This window comes from Triticum urartu, chromosome 1A (assembly GCF_056163025.1).
Source record: "Triticum urartu cultivar PI428250 chromosome 1A, HENAU_Tu73, whole genome shotgun sequence".
NCBI lineage: Eukaryota > Viridiplantae > Streptophyta > Magnoliopsida > Poales > Poaceae > Triticum > Triticum urartu.
Window position 1 is genome coordinate 2,026,863 of NC_141873.1, and position 25,800 is coordinate 2,052,662.

The 25,800-nt window shown below is 50.5% G+C and overlaps 1 protein-coding gene across 1 annotated transcript in view; it reads left to right on the forward strand.

The window, feature by feature from the left end:
• The first annotated feature begins 24,912 nt into the window (after window positions 1-24,912).
• Window positions 24,913-25,800, forward strand: part of LOC147988151 (uncharacterized) — a 43,898-nt gene continuing 43,010 nt past the window's right edge. The window contains exon 1 of the mRNA XM_087543226.1: window positions 24,913-25,111. Coding sequence (XP_087399352.1) covers window positions 24,913-25,111 — 199 coding nt within the window. The remainder of the gene's footprint in view (window positions 25,112-25,800) is intronic.

The window sequence follows — 25,800 nt, forward strand, 5'->3', positions numbered from 1 at the left end:
TGCTTCAAGTGTTCCAAGACCGGACATTATGCCAATGAATGTCCTGAAGGCCAGAATGGCAATGGAAGCTCTGGAAAGAAGCCGAACCCTTTCAACAGGGGACAGGTGAACCACGTTAATGTGGAGGAGGTTGAAGCTAAGCCTGATGCAGTAATCGGTAAGTTTTTGGTTAAGTCATTTACTGCACTCGTTCTTTTTGATACTGGTGCATCGGATTCATACATATCAAGGGGATTTGTGGAAAAGTAGAGCCTGCCCACTAGGGTTCTCAAAACACCTATGCTAGTAAGCTCACCAGGAGCAGAGTACATGGCCAGTCAAGGATGCTTTCAAGTGCCATTAAGTATAGGAAGGCATGTTTTCCCAACGGATTTCATTATTCTGGAATCCCAAGGTTTGGATGTAATTCTCGGTATGGATTGGCTGTCGATGTATGGAGGAATCATCGATTGTGCTAGTAAGACAATTTTGCTTACAACACTAGAAGGAAGAAGGATCAAGTATGTATCAAGGCATGCGCCAAACAGGACACAAGTAAATTCCTTATTAGGAGTTGTGCAGGAGGAAGTACCAGTGGTAAAGGAATTCCCTGACGTATTTCCGGAAGAGCTGCCAGGCATGCCACTAGATAGAGATATTGAGTTTTTGATTGAGATTTTGCCAGGCACAGGGCCTATATCAAAGAGACCATACAGGATGCCCGCAAAAGATTTGGTGGAGATTAAGAAGCAGATTACGGAGTTATTGGATAAAGGTTACATTCACCCAAGTTCGTCTCCTTGGGGATCACCAGTACTTCTAGTGGAGAAGAATGATGGATCGTTAAGAATGGTTGTTGATTATCATGGATTGAACGAGGTAACAATCAAGAACAAGTACCCACTACCAATGATCAATGATCTGTTGGATCGATTGCAAGGAGCTAAAGTGTTTTCCAAGATCGATTTGCGATCAGGGTACCATCAGTTGAAGATCCGAGAGCAGGACATACCTAAGACAGCATTCACCACCAGATATGGACTGTATGAGTACACCGTTATGTCATTTGGACTAACTAACGCACCTGCCTATTTTATGAACATGATGAACAAAGTGTTTATGGAGTTTCTGGATAAGTTCGTTGTGGTGTTCATTGATGATATTCTGGTTTATTCAAAAAATGAACAGGAGCATAAAGAGCATTTGCGATTGGTACTGGAGACGCTCAGAGAACATCAGTTATATGCCAAGTTCAGCAAATATGAGTTGTGGTTGAAGGAAGTTGGATTTCTCGGACACGTTATATCCGGAGAAGGGATAGCAGTCGACCCCACAAAGGTTATCACTGTGACCAATTGGGAAGCACCAACAACAGTTGGAGAGATCCGAAGTTTTCTTGGACTCGCAGGATACTACCGGAGATTTATTGAGAATTTCTCAAAGATTACAAAACCTATGACGGATTTGTTAAAGAAGGATACTAAGTTCATATGGACTGAGGAGTGTGAGGCTAGTTTCCAGGAATTGAAGAAACGTTTGGTTACCTCACCAGTGTTGATTCTGCCCGACCAGACCAAGGATTATGAGGTATATTGCGACGCTTCACGTCGAGGACTTGGAGCAGTGCTTATGCAGGAAGGAAGAGTTGTTTCGTATGCTTCGCGACAACTGAAGCCTCACGAATTGAATTATGCCACGCATGATTTGGAGTTAGCAGCCGTAGTGCATGCATTGAAGACATGGAGACATTTCCTCATTGGAAATCATTGTGAGGTGTACACGGATCACAAGAGTTTGAAGTACATTTTCACGCAGAAGGAGTTGAACCTTAGACAAAGGAGATGGTTGGAGCTCATCAAGGATTATGATATGAGATTGCATTACCATCCCGGAAAGGCCAATGTAGTAGCTGACGCATTGAGCCGTAAGAGTCATGTAAATAGACTAATGACAGGAGATTTACCAAAGGAGTTAGCCGAGGATCTTCGTGAGCTATGTTTGGAAATAGTTCCGAGAGGCTATGTAGCAGCGTTGGAGATTCAGTCAACTTTGATGGATAGAATCAGAGAAGCTCAGAAATCTGACAAGGAGATTGCCTCTATAAAGGAGAAAATGAGCGAAGGAAAAGCTAAAGGATTTCGTGAGGATGAGCACGACACCCTATGGTTTGAAGACCGTGTTTATGTGCCCAATGACCCGGAGATCAGGAAGTTGATTCTGCAAGAGGCACATGACTCACCCTATTCGATTCACCCATGAAATACCAAGATGTATTTGGATTTGAAGGATACTTTCTGGTGGACCGGAATGAAGAAAGATATTGCGGAGTATGTAGTAGTTTGTGATGTATGTCAGAGAGTAAAGGCAGAGCATTAGGAGCCAGCAGGATTGTTGCAGCCATTGCCGATACCCGAATGGAAGTGGGATAAGCTAGGCATGGATTTTATCACGGGATTACCAAGGACTCGTTCCGGCTATGACTCGATTTGGGTTGTAGTTGATCGGTTGACGAAAGTAGCTCATTTCATCCCAGTGAAGACCACTTACACCAGTGCTAAGTTGGCAAAGATATACATGACCAGGATCGTATGCTTGCATGGAGTTCCAGGAGTAACGTATCAGATAGAGGAACCCAGTTTACCTCAAAGTTCTGGAAGCGGTTGCATGAAACTTTGGGTACCAGGCTAGAGTTCAGTATAGCTTTTCATCCGCAGACAGATGGACAGACCAAGAGGGTCAATCAGATTTTGGAGGATATGCTGAGAGCTTGTGCGCTAGATTACGGATCTAGTTGGGAGGACAATTTGCCATATGCAGAGTTCTCTTACAACAATAGTTACCAAACCAGTTTGAAGATGGCCCCTTCCAAAGCCTTGTACAGACGAAGTTGGAGACCGTTGTCGTGGGACAAAGTTGGAGACCGCCAGTTGTTTGGACCTGATTTCATTAAAGAGTCTGAACAGAAGGTGAAGTTGATTGGCGATAGGCTCAAGGTAGCCCAGTCCGGGCAGAAGAGCTACGTAGATTCTAAACGCAAGGAGACATTTTACGAAGTCGGAGAGCGAGTTTATCTTCGAGTATCTCCACTTCGAGGAATAAACGTTTTGGTGTTAAGGGAAAGTTAGCGCCACGATTTTTAGGACCATATCAAGTATTGGAACGTATGGGAGAAGTTGCATACAAGATGGAATTGCCCGAAGGATTGTCAGGAGTTCATGATGTGCTCCACGTTTCTCAGTTGAAGAAGTGCCACGCGGAGATGGCTGACATACCTTTGAGAGACACAGTGCCATTGGAAGCAATTCAGTTGGATAAAAATTTGACCTATGAGGAGAAACCAGTCAAGATTCTCGAGTTTGCCAGCCGAGTCACTCGCAGCAAGGTTATCAAGTTTTGCAAGGTTCAGTGGAGCCACCATACGAAGGATGAAGCCACCTGGGAGCGAGAGGAAGATTTGCACAAGGACCACTCTCACCTATTTTCTAGCCAACCCGAATCTCGAGGGCGAGATTCATCTTAAGGGGGGTAGGTTTGTAACATCCCAAATTTTCAATTTGGAATGTTATACATTAGATCATCAATGCATATCATATTTTATTTGCTTTTGGATTTGATCCAAGAAATTCTATGCAACTCAAGGACCCTCGGAGAGAGTTGGGGATTTCATTATTTTCATATTTGAGATTTCTCAAATTTGGAGAATAGGACCATTTGATTTTATTTATTTTATCATCAATTATTTCTAATACAAAATATGAGAGAGGGGATAAAATGACTTTCCCAACATAAAGGAATATTGAGGATTTAATAAAAAAATCAAATAAGATTTTATTTCGGAGTTTTTCGTTATTTTTATTTGAATTTAGGAAAAATATGCTTTTTCCAAAATTGCATTTAGGCCCCAAATAAATGTTCACTTTGTCGGGCTTGATTTTAGAAGTCCGGGAAAATTTATTTCGGGATTTTTAGACTCCGTTTAGTATTTCTTTTTATTTTTCTTCTACGCGTTAATATTTAAAAAAACAAACGAACCAACTTCGGGCCGTACCCGAGCGGGACTCCGTTCGGGGGCAGCCTTTAAATAGCGCCGCCCCGAGCTGCCCCAGCCCATCAGCGCCGCCGCCAGCCCAGCCGCGCCCGAAACCCTAACCCTAGCCGCGCGCCGCCTCCGCCGCCGCCGCCGCCCGCCGCCGCCGCCCACCGGAGCCGCCGCCGTGACCCGCCGCTCGAGGTTCGCCGCCGCCTCGTTTTCAGTGCCGTCAGTTTTTTTTAAAATTGAACGGTTTTTTTTCGGTTTTCGTCGGTTTATTTTTTTATTTTTGGTTTTTTAGATCGGTTTTATTTTTTGGTTTAGGTTAAATAGCGAGCGTTCGCTCGTTCGTTCATTTTAACAAACGTGTTCATTGTTTAGATCTGGATAACGAACGTTCATTCATTAATCCGTTCGTCGTTTTTTGTTCTCGGATTTTCCACGGTTATTTCTGATCGTGATTTTTGATCCGATTTTCGATTTAGTATAACTTTTCGCTCCTTTATCGGAATCTGGCGATTCAAGCGCCTGGAGTTTCGTCTTGAAACCCTCTATCCGTTTAACCAACTTAAACAAGTTTTTGCTTCTGTAAAATTTGACTTAGATCCAGATTAGTAGAACGAAGTTATTTTCTTTCGCTATTTGAATTTCGTTGCTTCGTTCGGTTTGATTTTTTTGCCAACCGGAGTTCTTAAGTTGAACTTTCTGGTTAGATCTCTTATTTGAGTTTTACCTGTGCATTAGATGAGTACTTATTGTATGCTTGTTTGTTTGTCTGTGATAGAATACCCGGAGTGCGCCGCCTGTTACTTCGAATCTCTAGGTTTCGCGGATCATCAGCAAGGCAAGTAACACTTTGATCATACCTCTTTTACTACCCAGTTTTATTGCATTAGATCAATCCTCAAACATTTGCATGATTAGGATCTAATTAAATTGTGGAATGGGAAGTAGTTGAGGTAGTACCTATTACCTGTTTTATTATCAACCTTTGGGAGTTACTTCTACGTTTGCTTATTATGCCATGCTATGCTAGTAGACGTGGATTGGGTGAGTGATATCCATGACAGATGTGAGTATTGTTAATTAATGGTTTATCTAAGGTGGCAACTTAAACACACATCTAGGTGGATTGAGGTACCTAGGTATTCCAGGATTGCCTGTTGTTTTTCTTATGGACCGCCACCTCGGCTCAAAGGGATCATGAGATTATTCATGCTAGAAACTTCTGTGTGCAGCCACAAGCCATTATGGGCTCTGGCATGGTTGATTAAGTCATGTGAACTCTTACAGGGTAGACTAGCAGATGTAGGGGAAAGTAGGTGTACCGGTCTATCCATCGTAAGGTGCTAGCGCTTCTGAAAGACTGTGTCTCGGTCATCCATTTCTCAAACACCATGTAGTGCGAGAAATCCAATGGAGGTGATCGAGTCTTGTGGGGAAAGTGCGCAAACCTCTGCAGAGTGTACAAACTAATCATGGTTAGCCGTGTCCCCGGTTATGGACGTTTTGAGTATCTAGTATTTGGATATCATGTGAATCTCATCATGTTACTCTAAATTAATATTGTTGGGTTTTTAATGATGATTACTTTAATTGGGATTGAGGATGCTGTCCACCATTCTCAATGTTTAACAACCACCATGATCGTTAAATAAATTTATTCCTTTGAAGTAGGGAAAAATTGGCTTTACACAAAACTGTAACCATAGAGCTTTCCACCAGCCATATATGCATGTAGTATATGCTTAATCATTCATTACTCTCTATGTGTTACATTGCCAGCATATTCCATGTGCTGACCCGTTCTCGGGCTGCAACGTTTCATGTTGCAGACTTTTCAAACGACGAGTAAGGTGCTTTTAGGTCGTGGTTCTATACTCAGTGATGCCGTTGGAGTTGATGGACTCGCTTATCTTCCAAGCCTTCCGCTGTGATCGTTATTAGAAGGCCTTAAGCCATATTTATTGTAATAAGTTCTCTTTTGAGACATTCGATGTAACAAGTGTGTGATTGCTACTCTGTTATAAATCCTTTAAAGTACTGTGTGGTGTCAGCATTACTGATCCAGGGATGACACCTGAGCACAGAGGCCAGACTGTTTGAGGTCTGGTCGCTACATGCGTTGACGCTGAGCGTTTGCCCCCTCGCGTTGGAGCTTCTCATCGCCTTTCACCGCATGTCCAGAGAGCTCCGGCGGCGACACGTTTCCCCCCTTGCTCCGGGTATATATAGCGCTTCTCCCGTCGATTTCTTGCCAAGCACCACTCCACACCACCTCCATGAACATGTAGATGAGCAGCAGCTCGGTCGGGCAGGCCTCTGGCCGTTGCCCCGACCAGAGGACTCTGGCGATCCCCGCAAGCCAGCCGCCGCTGTTGGGTGCCTCTCGAGCTCAAGCAACTACTTGGCCAGGGCATTGGTGACCTGTTGGTGCTGCCTGGACGCCACCAAGCCCTCGGAGGCGCCCCTAGCCGTCGTCTTCAACCTCTCTGGCGAAACCCGTCCGCCACCGTAGCTTGCGAGCTCGACCGTGAGCAGCTCCGTCCACCCCATGCCAAGCCACGGGTACGGACAGGTGCGCCTCGAGCCCCGATTCAATCCTATCCCTCTAGCCTAGCCACAAACCCCCTCGTCACCGGCGTGAGCTCCGGTGAAGCCCCGCCTCTCTCGGATCTCGCTCGCCCCCTCTCTCTCCTAACACGCGGGACCCACCTGTCGGTCTCACCACTCGCGCCCGAAGCGGTACGAGTGGAGGCGTATTTCTGTTTTACACCTTCGACATCACCCCCAGGATTCCTGTTTAATTCAAATATTACTCCGAAATTTGACTGAACTTTCACCAGCCACCATTTCTAAATCATAAGTCCAAATGATTTAATTCTTTTTGCATTGTCTTTGTTTCAGAAAGCTCTAGCAGCATACAAAAGGTGGATTTTTCCTTGCTGCCTAGAATTTCTGGTGATTTTCAAAATGTGTTTTGACAAATATTTTTGTGGTCTTAAATTATTTTCAGAAGGAGAAGCTTGTCTTGAAACCAACCAAGAGAGGTGTGATCCTGCTGAAAACAGCGTCAGTACGGGTTAGTTCCATTCAAATCATGCAAGTTAGAGTCCAAAACAAGGTCAAAAGTGTTTGGAAAAGTAGATACGATGGAGACGTATCAGTCTTCGTTGAAAGGCTCGATAGCTCCTTCGATCATCTGCAACAACACTGCCCTGAAGGAGATTTTTCTCCCCGGACAGATCTTTGTATTCGGCGGCTTCGCACTACGCGCCAACTCGATTGGCCACCTAGAGCAGATCGACAACTACACCCCTGGTCTCCAGATCAGCTTTGCAAATCTAAACTACGCCGCGGATATCCGAGAAGACTAGATCTTCCAAGGGTTCCCGGTCCCAACCACCGCTCCGGCCTTAGATCCGGAGGCGTCACCAGGACCGAAGACGGGAGTCTAGAGCCTGCCGGACTCCCTGCGACTATAGAGCCCAACACTGGAGTGCCAGAGAGAATAACATCTCCGGCAGTCATCACAAAGCTGGACACTTCTAAGGACACTAGCTCTGAACCATGCGAGCTCGGCCAGGAAACCTCGCTCTTAAACAAGGCCGTGGACTTAATGCGATCCCACAACATCACAGAGGACCAGCTTCCCAATTGGGCCCAGCCCGGACTGGGGGGCTGAAAATAGGGAATTTTACCCCCCACCCACCACCCACTTCATAGGCACTGTCGAAGATCTAACCGACATGCTCGATTACGCCTCCGAAGACATAGACGGCATGGACGACGATGCAGGAGAGGATCAGGCCCAAAGCCCGCCGTTCACCGGACGCTGGACGACCACTTCCTCATACGACGTATACATTGTGGACACACCTAAAGAAGGCGACGGCGATGATAAGAAGGATCCAGTCAAGGCCGAACCTCCTAAGATACCACCAAAGCATCGATGTCAGCGGCGCCGCTCTAAATCGCGTCGCGGAAAAAACAGCAATACCGGCACCGGAGACAATGATACTCCGGAGAACACCGAAGACCCCATCGAACCAACATCTGAACATTATGATCGAGAGGATGGGCCAGTTGACCCTGACGTAGGGAACGAAGACTAGGAGTATAGAAATTATCTACGAATCTTCGAGGACGATGTGAGCTTCGGCGATGATGATTTCATCGTGCCAGAGCAACCCCTCGAACAAGAGCACTTTAAGTGCCGACCAATAGCCACTACAAGAAGCCTAAAGAATAAGCAACAACAACTTCAAGCTGACCAAGATCTGCTCAACGACAGATGGACTAATGTACTGGAAGCCGAAGAATACGACCTCAAACACCCAACAAAGAGTTACCCCAAGTGTAAGGTGTTGCCCCAATTCGACGATGAGGCATTGGAGCCCGTACCACCCGTGCGTAACAGAACGGACCTGACCGTCCACTACGTGGCTGGGACGAAACGACAAATCAAGCCGAACACCAGCCCGCACCATCTCACCATAAAAGCAAAGAAACAACAGCTCGGGGACACACTTATGACCTACGTTAGGACCTGAACAATAGAGCCGATCAGACCAGATCAATCTACAGATCACGGGGGCGTGCCCCGGTGCAAGAAGACGGCTATCAAGCCTGGCGCGACAAAAATAACCATGCCCGGTCCGAAAACCGCATATAGACTTCATCCGATTTGCGCCCTGACGTTGCTCGATACACAGGTGCCGCACACCCCCTATGCTTCACCGATGAGGTAATGGAACACCAGTTCCCAGAAGGGTTTTAACCCATGATCATTGAATCATACGATGGCACAACAGATCCCGCAGTATGGATCGAAGATTTTCTTCTCCACATCCACATGCACGCGGCGATGATCTACATGCCATCAAGTACCTCCCCCAAAAACTTAACGGGCTAGCATGGCACTGGCTGAATAGCCTACCAGCACACTCTATCGATAGCTGGGAGGACTTGGAGGATGCATTCAGAGATAACTTCGAAGGTACCTATGTTCGCCCCCAGACCCCGATGATCTTAGTCACATAATCCAGCAACCTAGAGATTCAGCTCGGCAGCTCTGGACCAGGTTCTTAATAAAAAAGAACCAGATGGTGGATTGTCCGGACGTAGAAGCCCTTGCGGCCTTCAAACATAGCGTCCGAGATGAGTGGCTCGCCCGACACCTCGGACAAGAAAAGCCGAAGTCCATGGCAGAAGTTACCGCACTTATGACCCGCTTCTGCGCGGGAGAGGATAAGGTGGCTTGCTCCTAGAACCAATAGTACCAGCGACCCTGGCACCTCTCAACCCAGGGATGGCAATGGCAAGCCACGACGCAACAAGCACAGACGTCAAAAAAATAACGAATGAACCGAAGACACGACAGTCAACGACAGATTAAGTGGCTCCAAACCCGGTCAATGGAAGAAGTCATTCCAGGCAAACAAAGATGGCCCATCTAGTTTAGACAGAATACTTGATCGGCCCTGCCAGATTCATGGCACCCCCGATAAACCCACCAATCACACTAACAGAAATTGTTGGGTCTTTAAACAGGCCGGCAAACTCAACAACGAACACAAGGGGAAAGTGCCGCCTAGCAACTATGATGACCAAGAGCCTCGTCAACCGAACACAGGGGGAGATAAGCAATTCCCCCCCGAGGTAAAAACAGCGAATATGATATATGTCACACATATCCGTATGAGGGAGCGCAAGCGCGCATTACGGGATGTCTACGCCATAGAGCCGGTTGCCCCAAAATTCAACCCATGGTCGGCTTGCACGATCACATCAGATCGTAAGGACCACCCAACCAGTATCCGTCATGGAGGTTCGGCAGCTCTGGTCCTCGATCCAATCATCGACGAATTCCATCTCACGTGAGTCCTCATGGATGGTGGCAGCAGTCTCAATCTACTTTATCAACACAACGTCCGCAAAATGGGCATTGATCCATCAAGAATCAAGCCCACTAAAACTACCTTTAAAGGAGTAATACCTGGTGTAGAGGCCCACTGCACGGGCTCAATCACATAGGAAGTCATTTTCGGCTCACCGGACAACTTCCGAAGCGAAGACTTGATCTTCGATATTGTCCCATTCCGCAGCGGCTATCATGCACTGCTCGGACGAACCGCTTCCGCCCGCTTTAACGCGGTCCCACACTATGCCTATCTCAAACTCAAGATGCCTAGACCATGTGGTGTTACAACAATCAATAGAAACATGGAACGCTCCCTCCGTACTGAGGAGCATACCGCGGCCATTATGGTCGAAGTACAAAGTGGCCCTATTAAGCCACACACCTCACTGGCTATTAGGCCTCTGGGCTCTACTACACAAGGCCTGCCAATTCCTCATACCAATGTCTCGGCAATTCTAGAGCTGGATTAGCAGTTTCGCCTCCGTTGATCGCCATGTATATCTGCGAAATTCGTACCACGCGTGCACAATTTTGCACATAAAATACCTTGGCTTCTGCTGCGAAATTCGTACCACGCGTACACAATATGGGCAGGCCTATAATACGGTTCGACCCTCTATGGCCTTCCCCTTCCTTTAATTATTTTTTCTCTTAAACCATAGGGGAATCAAAACTTAATCATCCTACGGACTCACAAGGACTCTTTCCGAGCTCGGTTTCGTGCATATAGTAAAAGTCCATTCCTCTCAAGGAATCTTTCTTGCTCAGGCGAAAGCGGTGTAGACGTGCGGTAGGAAGGTGCAATGGATTTTTTATACCACAACTTCACTCAGGAACATATATAGAGCTTTTCCCCTTAGCCTTAGACCCCCGTCATGAAAAATGGCCTTGGTAATTATGGTTTCTTCTATAAGAGTATGTTTTGACGTGTCAATCAGATTTTAGCGAACCAAATTTTTATTCGGTATTGTCTTTACTTATACACTACATTTCGTCCATTCAGTTGCCTCACGCACACACCTCGGCACAAATTACCAGGGCATATATATGGCAACACATGTGTTGCACAAATAAAAAGTCCGAACAGCTTTATAGCACAATTCGGCATCCCGAGATCGGCACTATATGCATGAGCTATGCATCATGTCTTTGGTCAATAGTTGGGTTGCCCAGCTCCAGTGTTTTCTACCTTACGTTCCGTCTAATCGGTTCGGGTAGTAAAGGGAGAACTACTGCAATTGTGTTTCTGGTTCAAATGGTTAAGCACCTCAGTAGAGAAAGCCGAAAATTGACTGTCATGATGCAACCAGAGCTGGTCAGCCACTCGACGACTTAGTAAAATCTTTAGCGATTTTTCCCATATTACACGAAGGACTGTTTTCCGGTCGCATATATAACGCATCCGTATCCGGACAGCCGCGAACATACCAGGGGCTACTTTGTAGACCCATCGTCAACTCCCTATGGCTAAGTGAGAGCAATAAAACCACATAGTCCGATTGCCTGGTTCGCCGCACTGACACCTCCTTTACGGACCAAGACGTTGGGTTAAGTGTAGTCATATGCAATTCCGAACACCCAAGTAGTATCTACATGGGGGTTGAAGCCGACGACTGGGAAGTCTTAGGTATAAAAACGGCCGCACACGAGGATAAAGTTCTTCTTAAAGGCATGCATATATTACGAAAAGCATTAGTTCATATACAAACTTCCGGATAGTTGGGACTCGATTTACTCAAACACTACATCCTTAGACCATTTGCCTTCCATAAGGCAGGCACCTTTTAGTACGTCTTCAAAATAGCGCTCCGGTGTGCGGTGGTCCTTGCTTTCGGGTGGACCCTCAACTGCCACCTTTTCGGCCTTCATCTTCGCCCAGTGCAGCTTGACACGGGCAAAGGCCATTCGCGCTCCTTCTGTATAGGACCACCTCTTGACGGCGTCAATTTGGGGCAGCGCATCAGTGAGGCATCGCACAAGGCCGAAGTAGCTGTTCGGAATGGCTTCGGTCGGCCACAACCAGACTACAACGTCCCTCATGGCCGCACTGGACATCTTATGCAGCTCCTCCCATTGTGCCATCTGGTCATTTAGTAGTGTGGGCCGCTCCTGCCCCGTAAACTCCGTCGCATACCGCTCCTGGGCCCGGAAGAATTGGGCGGCGTCCATAGAACACTTCGGCAGATCCGCATACGCGGCTGGAGAAATCCACAGTCGATTAAGTAAGGCATACCTCTGATCCCCAAATTTAGCCTGTAAAAGAAAGGGCTTACCATCCGCTATCTGTCCAGCTTGACAGATTTCTTCGCGCGCTGCGCGGGATTCAGACCGAGCCTCCTTGGCGTCTTGCAGGGCCTTGGCGAGTTCGATCCCTTTCGACTTATTTTCCTCTTCCAAGGACTCACACATGTGGGCTGTGTCCTTGAGCTCCTGCTCCACCTTGGTCACCCGTTCCTCCAAACAACGCAGGGCGGCCTGTTCGGCCGTTAAGTCCGCAGTCCCTTTATCAGCAGCTGCCTTCCTTACCTTGGCTTGCTCCTTGGCTTGGGCAATCTCACCTCTGAGGGTCTCAACTGCGGCGGCACCATCTGTACAAATACACATATTGCAGCTCTTGAACTGCCACAAAGCATTGACATTAACAGGCATAAAGTAAATTGTATTCTATACCTTGTTCCTGGTCGAGCCGTTTGTTAACAAGGACTAGGTCCTCATCGGCTGGCTCTAGTTTCTATTTGAGTTCGGAAACTTCCGCAGACTGGGCAGTCACCGCTAATAGAGAGGCTTGTTTTAACCCAAATTAAATACTATGTTACCACCTGACAACTGATTATCGATCCTTTGCTAGCAGGCTTGTGAAGGCTTCGTCCAGCCCGCTCTTGGCGGACTGAATCTTTTCAGCCACCGTACCCTTCAGGATGTGGTGCTCATCCAAAACGGATGCGCTTTGGAGGGCGTCCGCCGTGGAATTCGGCGCCTCCGGATTAGCGGAGGTCGCCGCTCCCCTCTCTCCTGCAGGGGGTCGCTCACTAGACTTCGGAGCCGCGTGGGTCTCCGGAGTAGTATGCGGCTGGGGGACGGATTGACTGGGGCTCCTGAGGGAGTCCTGGATTAAGGGGTCCCCGGGCGTCCGGACTATGAAACGTGGGCTGGACATATGGGACGTGAAGATACAAGACAGAAGACTCTCTCCCGTGTCCGGATGGGACTCTCCTTGGCGTGGATGGCAAGCTTGGCATTCGGATATGAAGATTCCTTTCTCTGTAATGGACTTTGTACAATCCTAGTCCCCTCCGGTGCCTATATAAACCGCAGGGTTTAGTCCGTAGAGGCAATCATAATCATACAGGCTAGACTTCAAGGGTTTTAGCCATTACGATCTAGCGGTAGATCAACTCTTGTAATACTCATATTCATCAAGATCAATCAAGCAGGAAGTAGCGTATTACCTCCATAGAGAGGGCTGATGACCCATAAGTATAGGGGATCTATCATAGTCCTTTCGATAAGTAAGAGTGTCGAACCCAACGAGGACGAGAAGGAAATGATAAGCAGTTTTCAGCAAGGTATTCTCTACAAGTACTGAAATAAGTGGTAACAGATAGTTTTGTGATAAGATAATTGGTAACGAGCAACAAGTAATAAAAGTAAATAAAGTGCAGCAAGGCGGCCCATATGATTTGCAAAGGACAAGCCTGGACAAACTCTTATATAGAGAAAAGCGCTCTCGAGGACACATGGGAATATCGTCAAGCTAGTTTTCATCATGTTCATATGATTCGCGTTTGGTACATTGATAATTTGATATGTGGGTGGACCGGTGCTTGGGGGCTGTTCTTACTTGAACAAGAATCCCACTTATGATTAACCTCTATTGCAAGCATCTGGAACTACAACAAAAGTATTAAGGTAAACCTAACCATAGCATGAAACATATGGATCCCAATCAGCCCCTTACGAAGCAATGCATAAACTAGGGTTTAAGCTTCTGTCACTCTAGCAACCCATCATCTACTTATTACTACCTAATGCCCTCCTCTAGGCCCAAATAATGGTGAAGTGTTATGTACTCCACGTTCAGATAACACCACTAGAGGATAGACAACATACATCTCATCAAAATATCGAACGAATACCAAATTCACATGACTACTAATAGCAAGACTTCTCCCATGTCCTCAGGAACAAACGTAACTACTCACAAAGCATATTCATGTTCATAATCAGAGGAGTATTAATATTTACTAAGGATCTGAACATATGATCTTCCACCAAATAAACCAACTAGCATCAACTACAAGGAGTAATTAACACTACTAGCAACCTACTAGTACCAATCCCGGACTAGGAGACAAGAATTGGATACAAGAGATGAACTAGGGTTTTGAGGGGAGATGGTGCTGGTGAAGACGTTGATGGAGATTGCCCTCTCCTGATGAGAGGAGCGTTGGTGATGATGATGGCGGTGATTTCCCCCTCCTGGAGGGAGGTGTCCCCCGCAGAACAGCTCTGCCGGCGCCCTAGATTGGTTCTGCCAAGGTTCTGCCTCGTGGCGGCGGAGTCTCGTCCCGAAAGGTTGCTTCTGATTTTTCCCTGGACGAAAGACTTCATATAGCAAAAGATGGCCACCGGAGAGCCAACAGGGGGCCCACGAGACAGGGGGCTTGCCCTGGAGGGTAGGGCGTGCCACACACCCTCGTGGGTAGGTGGTGGCCCCCCTGACGTATTTCTTCCGCTCAATATTTTTTATATATTCTGAAAATACTTCCGTGGAGTTTCAGGACTTTTGGAGTTGTGCAGAATAGGTCTCTAATATTTGCTCCTTTTCCAGCCTTGAATTCCAGCTGCCGGCATTCTCCCTCCTTATGTAAACCTTGTAAAATAAGAAAGAGTAGGCATAAGTATTGTGACATAATGTGTAATAACAGCCCATAATGCAAAAAATATCGATATAAAAGCAGGTTGCAAAATGGACGTATCAAGGGCCCAAACCTGGGTAAATATCATGTCCCCCGCCTCCTGTTACCATCGACCTTAGATGCACAGTTTGGGACCCCTACCCGAGATCCGCGGTTTTGACACCGACATTGGTGCTTTCATTCAGAGTTCCGCTGTGTCGTTGCCAGAAGGATCGATGGCCCCGTCAATCATCTACAACGATGCTGCCCTGAGTGAGGGATTTCTCCCCGGCCAGATCTTCGTATTCGGAGGCTTTGCACTGCGGGCCAACTCGCTTGGCCATCTAGAGCAGATCCACAGCTACGCCCCTAGCCATCAGGTCAGGTTTGGAAGCTTGAACTACATTGCTGATATCCGCGGAGACTTGATCTTCGACAGATTCGAGCCGACGGCAGCCTCTCCCTGCCACCGCGATTAACGTGACCTAAATCTGTCATCAGACCATACCCACGAGATAGCGCCTGTAACTGCCCTGGCCCTAGATCCGAAGCAGATTGCGCCATCCGAGGACGAGAAGCTCCCCGGACGCCGCAGGCTTAGCGGCGTTAGACCCGCACACAGACCCAACCTTGAGAAGGATCTGTGTCACCAGAACTTCGGATTCGTCTCCGGTCACAGGTTCCAAACCGCGTGCATCCGCGCCCATCGAACTTGGCGCCGATCGTCGAATTCAGCTCCTTGGACATCTTCCGGCACTCACCTTTAGGAGATGTGCTAAACTCATTAAAACCCCTCTCCTTAGCAGGGGACTCTCAGCCGAATTATATCGGGTTTGAACTAGAGGCTGATGACGGAGAATTTCGCTTCCCACCCACCGCCCACTTCATAGCCACTGTCGAAGACTTAACCGACATGCTCGATTACGGCTCCGAAGACATCGACTGTATGGAAGATGATGACGGAGAGGAGCAGGCCCAAAATCCGCCGCTTACCGGGCGCTGGACAGCCACCTCCTCGTATGACGTGTACATGGTGGATACACCAAAAGAGAACAACGGCGATAACGACAAGGATCTATTCGAGGATAAACCTCCTGAGATACAGCCAAAGCGCCTATGTCAGCGGCGCCAGTCTAAATCATGACTTGGAAAAGATAGCAATACCGACACGAGAGAAAATGATACTCCGTACGATGCCGAAGACAAAGAAGACCCCGTCAAGCCAACTTCCAAACAGGACGATAGGGAAGATGGGTGAGTCAGCCCTGATGAACAGGCCATAAATTAAGACTCGGAGGACAGTAACTATCTTCCACTCTCCGAGGATGAGGTGAGCCTCGGTGACGAAGATTTTATTGTGCCTGAGGAACCCGTCGAGCAGGAGCGCTTTAAGCGCCGTCTAATAGCCACTGCGAGGAGTCTGAAAAAGAAACAGCTACAGCTTCAAGCTGATCAAGATCTACTCAACGACAGGTGGACTAATGACCTGACAGCCGAGGTATACGGGCTCAAGCTCCCCACCAAAATTTACCCGAAGCGCAAACTGCTACCCCAATTTGACGACGAGGTACTTGAGCCCAGGCCGCCAAGACGTAATGCGGCTGACCGACCACCACGTGGCCGGGACAAAGCGGCAACTCAAGCTGAACGCCAGCCCACACTACCTCGCCGTAAAGGCAGAGACACAACAGCTCGGGAATACACAGATGACCTGCGGCAGGACCTGGAGAACAGAGCAGGTCAGTCCAGATCGATCTATGGATCACAGGGGCGTGCCCTGAGGCTCGACGACGCCCATCTGGCCGGACGTGACAAACGTAACCACGCCCGAGCCGAAAACCGCAGATGAACTCCATCCAAGCTATGTCGCGACTTTTCCCCATATAGAGGCGCTGCACATCCCCTCTGCTTCACTGATGATGTAATGGAGCATGAATTCCCAGAAGGGTTTAAACCCGCGAACATCGAATCATATGATGGGACAACAAACCCAGCGGTATGGATCGAAGATTTTCTTCTCCATATTCATATGGCCCGCGGTGATGATCTTCATGCCATCAAATACCTCCCGCTAAAACTCAAGGGACCAGCTCGGCACTGGTTGAACAGTCTGCCGAAAACTCCATTGGCAGCTGGGAGGACTTGGAAGACGCCTTCCTCGACAACATACAAGGTACATATGTCCGACCTCCGGATGCTGACGACTTAAGTCACATAGTTCAACAGCCCAGAGAGTCAGCCAGGAAATTCTGGACAAGGTTCATAACTAAAAAGAATCAGATCGTCGACAATCCGGATGCCGAAGCCCTAGCGGCCTTTAAACATAGCATCCGCGACAAATGGCTCGCCCGACACCTCGGCCAAGAAAAGCCGAAGTCCATGGCAGCCCTCACGACGCTTATGACCCACTTTTGCGCGGGCGAAGATAGCTGACTAGCCCATAGCAATAACAGTACAAGGGAAACTAGCAATTCTGAAGCCAGAAATAGCAACGGCAAGCCCCGACGCAACAGACACAAGCGTTGAAGCAACGGGACAATACCGATGACACGGCAGTCAACGCCGGATTCAGTGGCTCCAAGTCCGGCCAACGGAAGAAGCCCAATCTATATCTATCTATACCTATATTAATTCTTGACTCCCTAGAAATTCCCACGTTAATTAGATTTTACAAACCGTTAATTTGGTGGGACTGAATTATTACGGTGTAGATCAACTAATAAAATCCTGGACAAAAAAGATTTTAAAACACGGGAGAAAAACACTTTAATTAGATTTTACGAACCGTTAATTTGGTGGAACCGAATTTTTACGGTGTAGATCAACTAATAAAATCATGGACAAAAAAGATTTTAAAACACAGGAGAAAAAAACTCCCATGTCAATCTATATACTACTCACCCGCAAAAAGAAAAAAAGAATCTACTACTCTCTTATTTTAAAGGCTAATCTATCTACTACTGGGCTAACAGAAAAATATTATTGCTAAATAACAACGTTGCAGAGTCGTGGGGGATTGGTTCTCCTGATTTGTTCGATCTATACGCAGGGACGTCCCACAAATCCCATGACGCTGCCGCTGCCGCGAGTGCAATCCATCGTCGTACGGTGGTGACTACAAGTGCACCCGCAGCTGGCTACTGCTGCGTCTTTCAGCAGGAAGAGCCTCATCCCTCGCGACACAGGATACGTGGCAGCCAAGAAGCATCTTCCATCGCAGATGACAATGTCAGATTCATATCCATACAATAAGCATCATGACCTCATGGGTGCACATGCATGTGTATAGTGGCGTGAGTTGGGCGTACTTTATACATGTACATGTTCACGTAGTACTCAAGCATGTAATAAATCCAAAGATTCTGCGTGCGAGTGTTGTGTGTGGTATGCTCCCTAGAAATTCCCATGTTAATTAGATTTTACGAACCGTTAATTTGGTGAGACCGAATTTTTACGGTGTAGATCAACTAATAAAATCCTGGTCAAAAAAGATTTTAAACACAGGAGAAGAAAACTTCAATTAGATTTTACGAACCGTTAATTTAGTGGGACTGAATTTTTACGGTGTAGATCAACTAATAAAATCCTGGACAAAAAAGATTTTAAAACACAGGAGAAAAAAACTCCCGTGTCAATCTATATACTACTCACCTGCAAAAAAAAACTATCTACTACTCTCTTATTTTAAAGGCTAATCTATCTACTACTGGGCTAACAGAAAAATATTATTGCTAAATAACAACGTTGCAGAGTCGTGGGGGACTGGTTCTCCTGATTTGTTCGATCTATATGCAGGGACGTCCCACAAATCCCATGACGCTGCCGCCGCCGCGAGTGCAATCCATCGTCGTACGGTGGTGACTACAAGTGCACCCGCAGCGGGCTACTGTTGCGTCTTTCAGCAGGAAGAGCCTCATCCCTCGCGACACAGGATACGTGGCAGCCAAGAAGCATCTTCCATCCCAGATGACAATGTCAGATTCATATCCATACAATAAGCATCATCACCTCATGGATGCACATGCATGTGTACAGTGGCGTGAGTTGGGCGTACTTTATACATGTACATGTTCAAGTAGTACTCAAGCCTGTAATAAATTCAGCGATTCTGCGTGCGAGTGGTCTGTGTGATATGACTTTCCCGGATGTTTCCCCCCTTCGCCGGTATCACCTACTATCGCGATTGGGCACACCTAGCATCACGCTTTGTCATGCCATGCATCGTCATGCATTTGTTTGCATTATATTTATTGTTTCTTCCCCCTCTTCTCTCGCTAGACTCCGAGACCGACGCCGCTGCTATCCAGTACGACTATGTTTTTGATGACCCCTGCTTCTTGCCAGAGCAATCAGGCAAGCGCCCCCCCCTTGATAACCAGACATCGCGTATTCTTATCTATGCTGCTTGCATTAGAGTAGCGTAGCATGTTACTATTTTCCGTTAATCCTATCGTAATGCATAACCTGTCCTTGCTACTACTGTTGTTATCTTTACCTGCAATCCTACATGCTTAGTATAAGATGCTAGTAAAAGAAATAATCCGGGCTTATCCAGCTTGGACCGCATACTCGATCGTCCATGTCAGATCCATGACACCCCTGATAAACCAGCCAATCATACCAACAGAGACTGTTGGATTTTTAATCAGGCCGCCAAGTTAAATGCCGAGAACAAGGAGAAGGGTCGCAAAAGCGAAGATGATGACAAGGAGCCCGTCCGCCGAACACAGGAGGACAGAAGAAGTCCCCCCAAGTAAAAACGCTGTACATGATAGACGCTACCCATATCCCCAAGAGGGAGCGCAAACGCGCACTCAGGGACGTCTACGCGATTGAGCTAGTCGCCCCAAAGTTCAACCCATGGTCGTCCTACCCAATCACCTTCGATCGCGGGGACCATCCGACCAGTGTCTGTCATGGCGGTTCAGCCGCACTAGTCCTCGACCCCATCATTGATGGATTCCATCTGTCGGTGAGAAACGACACCTATGGGATCACAAGAATCCCTACTACGGTTGCGGGGCGCGGGGGTCGTGAGAAGAGCGGATCAAACAGATAGCACACGGTTCCTTTATCCAGGTTCGGGCCGCGGGGATGCGTAAAACCCTACTCCTACTTTGGTGGATTGTATATCAGTGTTCTTGAGCTAGCTATGGGGCGTGAAGAGCTCCAAAAAGCCGAATCTCCCTCCTCGTCGCCTCGGGCCTCCTTTTATAGGAAAGGGGTCGCCACAGTGGCACACAGGAGGTGGAAAGGGTACAGTAATGTGAGTTTATCCCTCGCATTACAGGACAAGGTTCATTTAATGTGCCTCGCTGAGGTGTCCTAGCTTTATCGGGGACGGGGGAGAGCCCCGTCCCATCCGTCGCCGCTCCCTTTCGCGTTGACACGCGCCCTGGCCAGCGGTGCTTGTGGTGCCATGTAGGCAGGCAAGCAGCTGAGGTGGCGCAGCGGTGGGCCTCCACGAAGATCTGCATGCCGCCACGCAGGTGCCTGCCCAACTGGTTGGGTCGGCAGCTGCATGCAAATGGCGGTGGGGGTGCGACTGGTGAGGGCCTGCCGCGGCGCTTGCTGTCATCCCCGGCAAGGCTCTTGCCGGGGGCCTTGTGGTTCTTCTTGGCTGGAATCCCGCCAAGGGTCATCACCTTTTTAAGTGGGCATCTGGTCTTGAATGTCTTCACAAAGATCTGCATGCCACCACGGGGATGTCTCCCGAATCCTTGCCCCATGGGGGTAGTGGACTCAAGGGTGTCCTCGCTCCGTAGGTGTGGGGCGAGCTGCCATGGCAAGGATCTTGCCGGGCTAGCTAAAGCTGTCCCCCGGCAAGGATCCTTGCCGGGGGGGTCTACTCTGTCCCCTTCGCTCTTTGTGGTCTTGGCATCGTTCTGCTCCTCTTCAGCTTCGGCCTTACCTTGGCTTACCTCCCTTGCCTTGCTCAGTGTGGTGGTGCCCGTGGCTCAGACTGCCCGTGCACAGTTATAGGGGTACAAAATGTGTACCCCTCTTTTTGTTGGGCTATGCCCAAAAACGGTGCGCGGGCAGGCGGGGCGGTTTTTATCATGGTAAATTCCTTCGCGCGTTGCACCTCCCACGCTTCCCGCGCGTGGTGCGGTGTGGGGAGGCGTGTGTGACATGGGTGGCATGCGTGGGGTCGCTTCCCGCGGGCATGCGTCACATCACAGTTAATGCGAAAGGAGGCGGCCCGCGTTCTCCCCCATAAGAAGGAATAACCGCGGGCGCGCTGCTCACTTTCCCCTCTTCCTTCGTGCCTTTTCCAATCTGAGAGCCGCCGCTCCCTTTCTTCCTTCCCTTGCAAGCTTTCGCTGTCGCCTTCTATTGTTGCTTCGCCACCCCCCTTCCTCAATCCTCTGGACTCCTTGGTCGCCATGGCGCTCAAATCTGCCAAAGGCAAGGGGGTGGCTAAGGGCTCTGGGAATGTGGAGCCGCCGGAGAGCGCGCTGCTGGGGGACAAGACGAAGTCCGCCTTCTTCTTCCCCTCGACGGTTGACGTCCTCGAGCTCCGGGCTCTTTTAGGTCCCTGTGGGGAGTGAAGACGGGCGGAGGGAACACGGGACACCCGGCGACGCACGTCATCCCTGCCGCTTGTGCCGATCCAACCCCAACTCGGTACCCCTTCTTCGTTGACTACTTTTCTTGCGGGTTGTGCCCTCCTTTCTCCGATTTCTTCTGCGACATTATGCATACCTTCGGTTTTCGCCTCTTGGATTTTACTCCGAACGCGGTGGCGTGCATGGCTTGCTTTGCGCATCTTTGCGAGGGCTTTGCCGGAGTGCAGCCCAACACGACGCTTTTCCGCCACTATTTCTATCCTCGAATCCAAACGGGAAATGCCATCGCTGCTTGTGTCACCTGGATCCCAAGATCCAAGGAGGCGTACCAGGATGGTGCTGTGAAGGAGAGGTGGGATGAATGACGCGACCGATGGTGCTGGATTGAAGATGAGGACCCGCCTGAATTTTGCAAGGTCCGCCGAGTGCCGCCGGTCCGCGGCAATGATTGGGGCGACATCGACGCTGCCGACGGGAGGCTCACTATCGCCACCACCAGGATTCTCCGGCTGACCCGGGCTGGGCTCACCCTCGAGATGATCGGGGCGGATTTCATCCGCCGCCGGATCGCCCCGCTGCACAATAAGGGGAGGCCATTTTGGCTCTTCACGAATCCGGCCGACATCATGCGGCTCCGCCCTGGCCTCGACCACAACTTCACGGTGATGGGGCATGCCCACTTCTGCCAGCGGCTCTTTCAGCTGGATGTGGACAGCGATGGCGAGGTCGAGCTGACCGGCAAGGCTGCAAGGGTTGCCGTAAAGGCCGGTAAGGCCGTCAGGAGGCCGCTCTTCAAGTTGCCAGCGGGGATAGTCCTGTTGTGCAACAATTCGCGTCGGTTCAAGATCATCGCCATGATGCCGGACTGCAATGCGCACGGCCCCGTCCCGAGCTGGAAGGAGCTGACGGCCGCAGACGTGCAGCAGTTCACGACACCTTGATTGAGGTGTACGTCAATGCTGACGCCAAGCGGTGGCTTATCATGGACACCACTCAGGCGAAGCTAGATTACATCGCCACCAGGGCGAAGGAGGCACAACTCGCTCTGGAGGCTGGCAGCGCCGGGGGCGTGATGGACGAGGTCGTCGCGGCCGTGGAGGAGGAGCAGTTCTCCCTGTGGGCGGCGGCCACTAAGAAGGCCGGCGGCACCAACACCGGAGCTCCGCTCGTCGAGGATGTGGCCGACGAATCATCAGAGGAGGAGGGCGTGGCGGTGGGCTCGACGCCAGTCAGGGGAAGAGGGCGAGTCCTACGACGGGCTAGCTCTGGTGAGCCGTTCCGGCCTGGCAGGGCCACGCGGCCTCAATTGACCCTGGAAGGGTCCGGGCGTCACACGAGGGCCTCGGCAGCGAAAAGGCCGACGAAGGCCGCAGAGAAGAAGAAGGCGGCAGCCCCTTCCTCATCTGGGCGCACACAGACCCTGCCGCCTCCCTCGCCTCCTCCGGCAAGCGTTCACTCGGATGATGATGTGGAGCTCCCCTTTGACCTCGGGCCCCTCAGCCCGGAGATAAAAAGGGAACTGGCCGGAGAGGAGGAGATGGATGATGAGTAAGTACTTCGTTTCTTACTGTCATTTCCATTTCCCTGAATTGGATTGCTTGTTTTGATCCATTTCTGCTTTTGCAGGGATACAGAGACGTTGGCCCAGAGGGTGAAGAGGGCGAGGACCTCGGCAAGCAGCCAGCCCCCGGCTGGGGATCCAAAGACACCATTGGTGGTGCTGAGCAGCCCGGACAGCAGCCCCCGGCGCAGCCCCCAACGTAAGTTCATCACCTCCTTCTTACTCGACATGGGGTAGGCGCTCGATGCCACGATGCTGACCTTGCCGGGTTTGCAGGAGGGGAGCGGCAGCAGGAGGAGCCGCAGAGGGCTACCCCTAACACACCACCCCCATCGACTATGCCGCCGTGGGGGGCGTCCTCGGCAAGGGCATCAAGCACGGAGCCCACACCCATGGAGGAAGAGAGGTACTTGGGCGCTGGTGGCTCTGCCTCGACGCCAAAGACTAGCAGAGAGGGGACTTCTGCTTCACAGCCCGGTACTGGTGAGTCGCCCGTCCTTCGTCTCTTATTCTTTTCCCTTATGCTTCTCTTGGCTTCATTGCTCTTACTACCGCCCAGGCCCTCCTTCAACAGACACGGAGGACGTGGAAACCGTTGTCAGAGATATCGACGAAGAGGCCGCGGCTGAGGCCGACAAGGTTGCCGCCGAGGAGGCCGCCAAGAATGCTGACGAGGCCGCCGCTGATGAGGCCGCCAAGGGCGCGGCTGAGGACGCCGCCGCGGGGGCCTCCAAGGCCACCGACGAGGCTTCCGCCGAGCGCACCAGCGGTGGTCCTGCCGGGGGGGCCGGCAAGGCCTCTGCCGAGGAAGAGGCGATAAACGATCAGCCTCCCTCCTCGTCAACCTCGTGCCCCGGCAGGTATCTGAAGGTGGGCGATGATCTTTTCGTCCACCTCCCGGGGGCGTCAAGCCGAGCGTCAAGCCGAGAAGTCTTTGATGGCGAGGTGCTTGCCGCCACCGGGTTCGAGGTTGTCGATGCGCCGGGTGCTGGCGGCGATGGTTCTCCAGAAGAGCAGCTCTACCGCGCCATGGGGGCCAATTTCCGGAAGCTCCAAGTGCTCTACTGCGCCCGCCTAGACAAGGTCAAGACCAAGGCGGCAGCAGTGGACAACGCGGAGGCGGACTTCAAGGCGCGCGTCACCGAGACGCAGACTTGGTTCCACCAGTCCCGCGAGGAGCAGAGGGCCTTCCAGGAGAAATTGGCCCAGCGCGATGTGGAGCTCCCCATGAAGCTGGCCGACATCTAGAAGGCCCAGGAGAAGGCGGCGAACTTGGCTGCCGCGGCCGGAGCCACCCGGAATCAGCATCAAGCCGCCTTGGACTCCCAGGAGGAGGACCTCTCCGCGCGTGAGGCGAAGCTTGCCGCAATGCTCCGCGGCAAGGACGAGGAGCTCGAGACCTTGTCGCGCGGCAGACCCACGAGCTGGAGCAGAGGCACAAAGAGGCATTCGATGCCCAAGCCCTGGCTCACGCCGGCAAGGTGAAGGAGCTGGAAGCGGAGCGGGACGAGCTGAAGGAGCAGGCCCTCAAGCTGTCCGGCGAGAAGAGCACACTGAACTGCGCCTTGGCAGAGGCGCAAGGATTGGTCATCAACAGGTCCGGGGAGCTCTGCGAGGCGCGGAACTCCATTAGAGACCTCAAGCTGAAGCTGGAGGATCTCGAGAAGTTGTTGTCGGGGAGCAGGGCTCGGGAGGAGGCCTTGACCCAGAGCCTGGAGGAAAAGAAGCAGCTACGGGCGAATGAGGCCGCCTCCCAACAAGAATACGTGGCGGGCGAGAACAGGTGGATCAGCCATCTGGAGGTCGTCGCTGGCAGGGTTACCTCACAATTGGCCACCATGGGGTTGCCAAACGTGAGGTACGCCCCTGAGCGCAGCGGGACCGTCAACGCCAAGCTGACCCAGTTCTTCGAGGGCGTCCTCGGGGTCTTGGCCTCTCTCCATTCCAACAGAATGGCCACACTGGCCGAGGAGGCCCGGCGACTTTGCCGGAGGGTCGTGTCCAAGGTCCTCACCAAGGTGGCGTACTGGAACCCCGATCTTGACTTCGCGGCCGCGATGAAGAGCTTGCCGGAGGGTGCTGACCCCGCGGTGCTCAAGGAGCGCATCAAACCCATCACCGACTGCGTCGACAAAATCAAGAGGGTGGAAGGCCAGCGCCGGGATTAGGCATCCCGTTCTTCTTCGCCGCTGTGGGTTCCCCATCAAGACAAATTTTATCTTTAGTTAGGACCGCAACAATGATGAGATGTAATATAACTTTGAAGTACTCTTAATTTCACGCATGTTATTTCCCTGTTTAATTCCTCTTTGTATGTGTGCCCTACGCCGATCGGGAAGGCTTGCCGGCGCGAAAGCCCCAAGTGGCGTTCGAGGACGGATCCCCATGGCCTGCCGGGTACGCGTGCGACCGGACGAGCCACCTCCCCGTTCCGAACGCGGCCGCTCGAACTGTCGAGCTTGACTCGAGTCAGGATCGAGGGCGTTGCCGATTATGGGAGGCCACTCTTCCATTCTCGACGCAGCCGCTTGAGCTGTTGTGCGGACTCGAAACAGGGCAAGGGCGTTGCCGATCGTGGTAGAGCCCCCTGGCGTGTGGGTTTTTCATACAAAGGCGCAACATCTCCGGGGGGAAATAACCTCAAATAAAAGGGTAGTATAAGCAAGGGTTCAGTGCAACTTAGCTTTTGTTCGCGATCGCTCGAGTGCCAATCTCCTGGCCCCTTTTCTTCTTCAAGGGTCACGAAGATGAAGGAGCGACGAACTAACTGCTAAAGCCGATTCTCACAACTGCGCTGCCCCCTACCTGGCGCGCCAAAGATGTCGGTGGGAAACGACACC